This window comes from Phaseolus vulgaris, chromosome 1 (genome assembly GCF_000499845.2).
Source record: "Phaseolus vulgaris cultivar G19833 chromosome 1, P. vulgaris v2.0, whole genome shotgun sequence".
NCBI classification, from domain to species: Eukaryota; Viridiplantae; Streptophyta; class Magnoliopsida; order Fabales; family Fabaceae; genus Phaseolus; species Phaseolus vulgaris.
Window position 1 is genome coordinate 44,503,245 of NC_023759.2, and position 10,387 is coordinate 44,513,631.

The 10,387-nt window shown below is 32.8% G+C and overlaps 1 protein-coding gene across 1 annotated transcript; it reads left to right on the forward strand.

Annotated features, from left to right (window-relative positions):
* The first annotated feature begins 4,904 nt into the window (after positions 1 to 4,904).
* On the forward strand, positions 4,905 to 7,957 carry LOC137814540 (PAN domain-containing protein At5g03700). Its single transcript, XM_068617335.1, has one exon. It carries the CDS (start codon positions 6,019 to 6,021, stop codon positions 7,486 to 7,488), a length of 1,470 nt encoding a protein of 489 aa, XP_068473436.1. The 5' UTR covers positions 4,905 to 6,018; the 3' UTR covers positions 7,489 to 7,957.
* The last annotated feature ends 2,430 nt before the right edge of the window (positions 7,958 to 10,387 follow it).

Below are 10,387 nucleotides of genomic sequence, written 5' to 3' on the forward strand. Positions count from 1 at the left end.
TTCTATAGGTCATTCTAACCTTGTAAGAAGGTGTTGTTTTAGGAGTTTTTCTATATATTACAAATCTGATGGTAACAAACTTACTGCACCACGTGCTTTATTTTCTTGTCTTCTAGTTGAGAGATAACGAAACTTCTTGTACCTTATTTATTTATTATTTATTGTGTGTTGATTTAAAAAAACCTGAAGAAAGCAGACAGATTCTGACTTCTGAATTGAAACTTTCTAGAAATTTAAGCTTGGACTTTATCATGAGTTAGAACGGATGATTTTGACCGGAACTCTTACCCCAGTTAGTCACGGGTGCGTTTGTAAAATTCTCATTACTATCCACTACTACCAATTGCTGGAATTACAAATAGTCAACAAATTTACTAAATTTTGTAAGATCTAGAAGGAATTTTGATAGATCTAAATTTTGAATTGAGAGTATTGGAGATGTTTTAATACTACTTATTGTGGATCTGACACTGAATACACACTAATGATGTTCCCTCAGCCTATATGCAGTACCCTAGTCTAGTCATTGAGATTAAATAAAAGAGATATTTCAAGGTGCGTTTGAAGTTTTGTTTAAGTTTGTGATGCAACTCATCCACCTAGAATATCCATTTGTGAAATAAGAATATTGAATACTTAGAATCTTGTTTAAAAATTTATTTTTCGAATGTATTTGATTAGACTTTTATCTATCTGAAATCTAAAAAGGAGAATAACTCTATAAATATATCTAAGAAAAGCTTCATTTAAGAGAAGAACAACTATAACATTCATTAGATAACATAGTATACGAAAAATGGAATTCATCTGAGTTCAATAGGGTTAAATTTTTTATCATTTTAGGATAAAATTTATTTTGTATAATGTAGATAGTAGAATAAGATTTATTTGAGTTTGTATATGTATTTGAGTGAAGTTGAATATGTTTGTTGGTCTTGTATATATTTTGACCTACGATAGATTAGGATTAGGTTTAGGATTCTAAACCTACATAAGGTATCAATTGGACTTCCTTTTCTCCCAAAGGAAATCCTAGGCCAGTCTTGGAGGCAAGCACAACGCACCATGAAGTTGAACAACAAAGAAGACACATGGAAGAGGCAAGGAAGGTGTGACTAGACAAATAACACACTCTCATTTGCTCTTCTAAATCTATGATTTATTTTTTAATTTGAATTTTTTAATCTTGACTAACTTTTGGGTTGATTAAAGGACTATAAATAAATGTGCTCAATTCATGTAAAATTCAGCTTGAATGAGAGGAGTTATGAGATACCCAAGTTTTGTCATAAAAAATTATTCTTGCATTACCTCTAAGGTAGTCTTTTGGTTAGCCTAACCCTGAACTCCTCCCTAGTGAGTTAACCTCACCTCTCACTCAAATTCATTTCTCCATTTCAAACACAAAATTTCTACCTCCAATTCCATTAAACTTGCACAACTCCATTAAAAAACAAAAATAATGCTAGAAGAAGAGGATGTTATGAGTTTGATCTTTACATAACACATTTTTTTTAAGTAAAAGATTGAGATATTATCCTACAAGTTTTTCAAAGATAACATTATTATTGTTAATCACCATATTCAAGATATTATTTACTTTAAAACTTAAAATTTTATTTAAAAATTATTTTAAAGAATTAAGAGAAAAATATATATTTATATTGTTTTCAAGCAAAACCTAGTTTGCTTCCGAACTCACATTGAACGCAAACTTATGGTTGGATGTATCTTGGTCATCCAATAATAAGGATTTTTTTTTTTCAAATGAAAGATTTGAGCTGCTCGAAGCAAAAACCTTATCCTAAAGTAAAGTGACAATAGTCTTTATCCCCACGTATCAAAAATAATAATATTTCTTATTAAAATAAATTTATATAGAAGTTAAAGGATATGCATAGTTTTATGAGAATTTATTTAAGAAAACGAAAGGCTTATTTGATATATTCTTATTACATGAAAAAATTGATTATAAAGGGAATTAAAAAATATTTTGATTTTTTTACTAAAATAAACTAAAAATTTTAGGAATCATAAACTATTTTTCTGAATCTAAAATAAACGTAAAAATTACTAGGAAAACTTAATGGTAATCTTTGTGTGAAGTGGTATATATTGTACTAAAAAGAAAAATTCTAATTTAAATTGTGATATAGGAGTTATGATGTAAATAGTCAACCGTTCACTTTAATATGCACACATTTGGTCAGCGCCAACACTTCACTTTAATATGTACACATTTGGTCAACGCCAACCCTTGACTTTAATTGACAACTAAATTTAAGTGTCTTCACATTCTACTCAAAACCTAAACTTAAGCTTTACAGGTCATTTTGTCAATATAAAGGTAACAAAGGCGTGGTGATAGTCAACCATTCCTCTTATAGTAGTTTGGGAAATTTTGTTTTTTAAATTTAATTAAAACTTTATAAATTATATTATTTTCTCGAATATGAAAATTTGTAATTTACAGTTGTTTTTAATAATATTTAATAATAGTTATTTTATTATTGAAATCATCTAATTTGTAGATATGTTTTAAGACATTTGAAAGGGTATGATCTAAAGATAAAATTATATTTGTATTGTAAGATCGAAACATATTTACACACATAAATTTAGGATATCATATGATCGGATACATCTTTATTTTTTAAAATTATCTTTTATGTAATCATTCAGCTTAATATGACATTAAACAACATCTCAAACTAATATAAAAAATTAATCACAATATTTTCAACTCAATTTTATATAAATAAGTTTACTATATCAAGGGAAGGTACAACTTGATCGCTAATATAAACTCAAAATGACCCTGATACCATATTATGAAGTGAACTTTAAGCCTAATTTCATAAAACCGGCTCAATGAGATGAAGTTTGTACCCACTTATATATAATGAAAAGTTTTAATATCTAATCAATGTGAGATCTTCAACAACAAATATTCTCTTACACTTCAATCGAAATCTCGATAAATTTATCAACATCGAACATTAATAATGAGGACGAAATCTTCTCGACTAAAAAAAAAGCAATGGTGTGATGTAGGATGAAATGAATGGGTTGGAATTTAAAAGGCAATAATGAGAAAATGCAAGTGAGGATCCAAGTACCCCAATTTTGCCGGTGTTGAAACAGTTGATGGGTAAGGGATTGATCACATTAAAGACGTTCACCAATTCTTCTGACTTTATACACACATCAAGAGTACATTTGTACTCACTTAGACACTTCAATTGGTTCTCTTTTCAACTAAAATAAATTAATCCAATGCAATCTATTATTTTTTCCAAAACTAAAATCAACTAATGATTATCTTCACCATATGGCAACTAAAAGTTGAAAACAAAAAATATAACCAAACATCAACTAATATACATTAGATCCAGAAGTTCTACTGTAGGTCAATAATAGCTGAGCTAACTAAGAAATTTGTAAAAATTCACAACTGGTCTATATTTATGTAGATGACTCTTAGGGGTTTATTGCATCCACACTCCTCCACCCAACAGAGAACTAAATTTATTTTAAATTAATCCGTAATTTTGATTTTAAATTTCAAATATGTACTTTTATAAATATACAAAAAATATGTTATATATATAATAAGCTTTATTGCAACCTGTACAGTCTACTACAAGTTGACACTGCACCTAATTTGCTCAACCAACAACAACCATAGTTGCAGCGTGATATAAAACTCACGCCGTTTGATGTGAACATTTGCAGAAGTGCTCTTAAAGGATACAATGTTATATCCATTAAGTTTATTTAACAAGAAATAATAAATAATAAATTATTTTAAGAGTGACTCAATTTTTACAGTCGAAGAAGTCATGTTTAGGAAAACGAACTTCAAAATTTGAAATGACAAAAAAAATAGTAAATGACATTTTTTTCTCTCTTTAAAGTGAAGTCTTCCATGAGAAACATGACTTCATTAGTTATATAACTTATATTTTTCAAACGAAATCACGCATGGCAATGATGACTTTAGTGTAGTTTTAAAAAAAAAAATTGAAGTCATGCATGCAAGGATGATTTTTAATTTTATTTATTTAATAAATTGTTTCATTATTAATAAAAAAATACAATACATTGAAATTTAATTAAAAAAATTATTGATTTATTTAAAAATATCAAATAAAATTGTTTACATAACTTCGTTTATTCACTTTATGCATGGAAAAACTGATTGTCAAAATAGTGAGAATTGTCCATATGAATAATAATTGATGTCATATTTTTGTAATGTTTATTTACTCATCTTATTGAAATTTTTACAGTTAATCATGAGTCGTTTTTACAATTATAAGTATTATTAACATAACAAAACAAATAATATATTAAAAATATCACATAATTAAATAAAAAAAATAACAAAATATATTGCATAACTAACAAAATAACAAAATGGTTTATTAAATAAATCATTAAACAATTTATCAAATAAATAAGTAAATAATTTTTTATGTAATATCATTTAATATTTTTAAATAAATTGATTTTTTTATTAAATTTCAGTGTATTTTGGTATTAATAATTTGTTTTTGTTTTGTTTTTTTTCTTTATTAAATTTCAATGTACTATTTATTTTCTTATCAATAATATAGTAATTTATTATATAAATCAAACAAAATAATGAAATCAGAAATTTTTAAAAAAATACACTTTATTTTTATTGTGCATCATTTTAGTTCAAAATTGAAACAACTCAAGTCATGCTTCATAGGTAGGACTTCACTTTAAACAAAACAAATATTAAAAATCTTCTTTATTATACACTAACTTTAATGTATTAGAAAAAAATTAAAATTATTTTTAATATATGTGGCTTTTTTAGGAGAAAGAAATCAAACAAAAATCATCTTAATTATAGACAATTTTGATATTCCATAAACCATAAACATTAAATCGTAAATCTTTAACCTCAAGATACACCTTGTTTTACAAGACTAAATATCTTTTACACAAGGTCTTATAGATTGTGGACTTCTGATCTTTATGTCTTCTGTACCTATGATTACACTCCCCTCTTTATGTCTTTTGTACCTATGATTACACTCCCCTCTACACTTAGGTTTGATTCTAAAAAAAAGTACTAGAAAAGAATATATCTTTACAATAAAGTGTTTATTACTTTTTATCTTAAGAATATTCATCCATTTTTATAGTGTTAAATTTAGTTTCTACCTAAATATTTATTAAACTAGGTCATATAGATTTATGAGTCTCTAATCATAATATAAAAAAATGTACTGAGACGACCAAATGACTCAATGAATCGATCAGGAACTCGACCACTTGACTACGATAAAAAGATCATGTGACGATACGTGACCGATCGACCCATGACGACGAGCCATGTGTTGACCAAGTTAGCAGGATTAATCCATAATTAAAAATTGTTTAGCGCAACCTTAAACATGAACTAACCTCCTAATTCGACGCACCAATAAAGACCCATTAGTATAATATAAATAATTCATATTCCAAGAATCAGGTACGTCATTATCTCCAGTACTCTGACAATCGAGTGCTGACACCCTGACTAACTTGAGCGTTGGAGTGTCTTTTGCAGATACCATCCTAGCCTATGAGACCGAATGACCGAAAGGAGAAAGACGAAACAAAAAGCTAAAAATGACAATGACCGACCGAAGAAAAGAGTAAGACAATCGTTTACTAGATCCCAACACCCGTTCAAGAAAAAAAAATACTAAAATACTTTAAGACATTGATTTACTTAGATTGGAACTTCGAGAGAATCCGGAGACACTAAGCGTTTTCCGCTTATCCGGCTATCCGCAATGCACACCTCATTCCCATAATTTCATTATGGAATTTAGTTATAAAAAACCTTATGACTCTGTATTAAAGTAAGGTTCATTGCCGTATACTATTTTTGTGCCCCCGAAATCTTTAATTAATTAATATATGATCTTTATTTTTATTATATAAAGAGCGTTAACCTTATAAATGTGACACTCTACTCACGACCTCGTTTTCTATATGATACTGCCAACTGTGATGTTCAACATGTTGGGAACTCATCAGCCTCGGTTTATGGTGCTTCTATTTCTGTCCATCCAGATTCTCACGTTGAGATGCACTTCCATCACGCAAGAGCTTCACACGGGCTTCTCCGCGACACCAGAGCCTTCAACGCCGTCGTTTCAGCCACTTCTGAGTGACCCCACCGGAAACTTCTCTCTGGGCTTCCTCCGCGTGAACGGAAACCAGCTGGCACTAGCCATCCTCCACGTCGCATCCTCGGAGCCTTTCTGGGTGGCCAACCCAACTCGCGCAGCGTCCTGGTTCGATACCACACGCCTCTTCTTCAACGGTAGTCTCGTGTTGTCGGACCCCGAAACGCGCGTTTCGTGGTCAACCGCTACAAACGGAGACCGCGCGGTGCTCCTCAACACCTCCAACTTGCAAGTCCAAACCAAAGGCAGTCCCCTCTGGGAAAGTTTTGAGTTTCCCACAAATACCATCGTCCAGGGCCAGAACTTCACCTCCAAAATGTCTTTGTTATCTTCCAACGGATTATATTCATTGCGGTTAGGCAACGATTACATGGGACTATACGAAGGAAACAAGTATTTATATTGGAAACGCACGGTACTGGAGACGAAAGCGGAAGTGCAGGAAGGGAAGGGACCGATTTACGCCCGAGTCAACCCGGAGGGTTACCTCGGGATGTATCAGACAAACGACGAGAAGCCCGCGGATGTTCAAAAGTTCAACAGCTTCCAACAGGCTGTCACAGCGGCGTCGTTTTTGTTCATGCGGATGGAAGCGGACGGGAATTTGAAAGCTTATTACTGGGACGGTTCCAACTGGCTAACTAACTACCAAGCTATTTCTGAGACCTGCGAACTCCCCCGCTCCTGCGGTTCCTACGGCTTGTGCAGGCCCGGCGGGTCTGGATGCTCCTGTTTAGATAACCGAACCCGGTTCGAAGCGGGTGGGTGCTTCAACGATGTTGGTGGAGAGTTGTGTGGGGAAGAAGGAATTGGTAGGAGTAAAAGCGATTACTGGGTGCTGAGAAGGAGCGGCGTGGAGCCACCGCATAAGGAGCTCCTTAGGCACGTGACTACGCCGTCTTTGGCGGAATGCGAGCAGTTGTGTGAGAAGAACTGTAGCTGTTGGGGAGCGGTGTATAACAATGGGACCGGGTTCTGCTACATGTTGGAGAATCCGATCGAAAGCATGTTGGGTAGCGGAGATGAGTCAAAAGTGGGGTATTTCAAAGTTAAAAAAGGGGATCGAGAAAAGAATCGGGTTTGGGTACGGGTTGGAATTGTGATAACGGTTTTGGGAATGGTTGGGGTTATTATTGTTGGGATGTGGTTTTGTGTGAGGAGATGGAAAAGGAGAAGAGTAGTGAAGGAAGAGGATTGGGCCTCGCCCGGCCCGTATAAGAATCTTGGATCTGCAAGTTTTAGATCCATCGAAATGAGCAACAGTGTGGAGTGAGAAGGAGTAGAGAATGACGGAAGGGATGACGCATTCTTCTTAGTTGACATTTAGGAGTGTGGTGGGGTCCATCTAATCTAATATTTGTTTATTACGTGGCACTGTCATGATGACCTTCCCACTTGCAAAGTGGCTCCGCATGTGATGTGACTCTTTTGACCTTTCCTTATTTATGCAAAACAATTGCTGACTCAAAGTGGGTAGAGTTCGGTGAAAAGGTGGAGTTGCTGTTTCCTCTCTCACTCACCTACCACCAGCTCGGTGCTCAGTGAACCCAAACAAGTATGACTTTAATATACACTCTTTAAATTTTTTATTATCATAATTATGTTCTTTAGAAGATTTAGTAACATATCATAAGATATGGTTCCGGTATGAGTCCTAGAAATTTCAGAATTTAGTTATGCCCATGCTTAAAATATATTAAGATTAAGAGATTATTAATAAGATTTAGTGATTTAAAAAATTAGATCATACATCTTTATCTTTAATTATGAATCATCTAAATAATTTTAAAAAATATATATTATTATTAAATATTTATTACTCTAAACATTAAATATTGAATACTTACTTGAGTGTCAGAGTATTTTTTTTGATATATTTCCAATAAAAAAACTTACAAAGAAAAGAGATCTTGACTGAAAAAAAAAACAAGAGGAAGAGTTAGCCGAACAAATCTAAAAAATAAAAAAAGTAATTAATAAATTGTTTAACTACTAGAAATTTTCTCATTCTCTTTTATACAAAAATAAATAAATATATATATAATAAATTAAATAAGTATTTTATAAATATGTAAGATTACTCCCCTTAAGTTATCAATATCATTATCAATCTTCATAAATTTTAATTTTAATTTTGATTATATATGTATATTAGTTATAAAATTTTATAGAAAAATTATATTTACCGTATTGTAAATGTTTCTAAATTTAATATTCAGAGTTATCTTTTGACTTTAGTTGTTAACAACAAAATAACTTTCAAATTAAAAAAAAAATAGAAGGGAAATATTACACTAATTGCCTACACAGGGAACCAAATAAATATAAGAATAATAATAATAATAATAATATATTTATCAGTATGTCTTGGATTTAATGTTGGGAAAAACGGGTAATTTTTCCACTAAAACAAAACCCTAACAGAGCTACCCGACAAATAATATTGAATAAATAAAGCGAAATAATAAAAGAGATAAAGAGGAAAAACACACCCGAAAATTGTTAACGGAGTTCGGCCAATTTAGCCTAATCTCCTAGCATAGCAAAAACAACTCACTTTTATTATTATGAGAGAAGATATTACAAATTGGGATATATAACAGTGAAGGATGAGAGTTTAATTTATAACCCTCAAACCTCCTTACAACTCACTTTTATTATTATGAGAGAAGATATTACAAATTGGGATATATAACAGTGAAGGAGGAGAGTTTAATTTATAACCCTCAAACCTCCTTCCCAAACAATGAATCCACCGATGTGGGACTTGGGATTAAGCCAAAATCAACAAATCTCCACCTTGGCTTAATTTCAAGTCCCACCTAAAACAAATCTTCTCAAAACATAACAAAGACAAACTTTGCAGTGCTTCAAATTTGCGCCTCCGGGCGCCAACTTCAAATGTGCAAGATATTAACCAAGTCTAAACAATGTTCAAACTTGGTCCTTGTAACCACCTTGGTGAGCATATCTGCAGGATTCTCCGTAGTGTGAATCTTCTGGAGAACAATCTCCTCTTCTTCGAGAATCTCACGCACAAAGTGATAACGAACATCAATGTGCTTCGTCCGTGCATGAAAGACTTGATTCTTTGCTAAATGAATAGCACTCTGACTGTCATAATATAACTCAAGTTGTTTCTGACCAACTCCCAAGTCTTTAAGCAACCCATGAAGCCAAATTTCTTCCTTCACAGCCTCTGTAATCGCCATATACTCTGCCTCTGTCGTAGACAAAGCCACCGTAGACTGCAAGGTAGACTTCCAACTAACTGGCGCTTTTGCTAAAGTGAACAAATAGCCAGTTGTAGACCGTCGCTTATCCAAATCACCTGCATAATCAGAATCACAATATCCAACTATGCATTGACCAAGTGATTCATCTTGCTCAAATGTCAATCCAACATCTAAGGTATTTTGTTGGTACCGTAGAATCCATCTCACAGCTTGCCAATGTCCCTTGCCTGGATTATGCATGTACCTGCTAACAACACTCATAGCCTGTGAAATATCTGGTCTTGTACACACCATTGCATACATCAAGCTTCCAACTGCATTTGCATATGGGACTTTCGCCATGTATTCTCGTTCTTCATCAGTCGTCAGAGATAAATGGCTACTCAATTTCAAATGAGGAGCAAGTGGGGTACTTACAGGTTTTGTATCTTCGTGTATACCAAAACGTTGTAGTACCTTCTGCAAATACTGCTTCTGTGACAGCCAAAATTTTCCCCTCTCTCTGTCCCTGTTTATCTCCATGCCGAGAATCTTCTTGGCTTCCCCCAAATCCTTCATCTCGAACTCTTTACTCAACTGAGCCTTTAACCTGTCAATCTCAACTTGGCTCTTTGCTGCAATCAGCATATCATCAACATATAAGAGTAAGTAAATGTAGGAACCATCTTCAAGTCTGCACAAATACACACAGTGATCATATTTGCTTCTCTTGTACTTCTGATCCTTCATGAACTTATCAAATCGTTTGTACCACTGTCTCGGAGATTGTTTCAGTCCGTACAATGATTTGCTAAGTTTACAAACCCAATCTTCTTTACCATCAACCTTGTATCCTTCTGGTTGAGTCATATAGATTTCCTCCTTCAAGTCACCGTGTAGGAACGCGGTCTTTACATCAAGTTGAGCAAGCTCCAAATTCAACTGTGCTACCAAGGC

Coding starts and splice junctions, on each gene's coding strand:
- LOC137814540 (XM_068617335.1), top strand. CDS start 6,019: ATGATACTGCCAACTGTGATGTTCAACATGTTGGGAACTCATCAGCCT.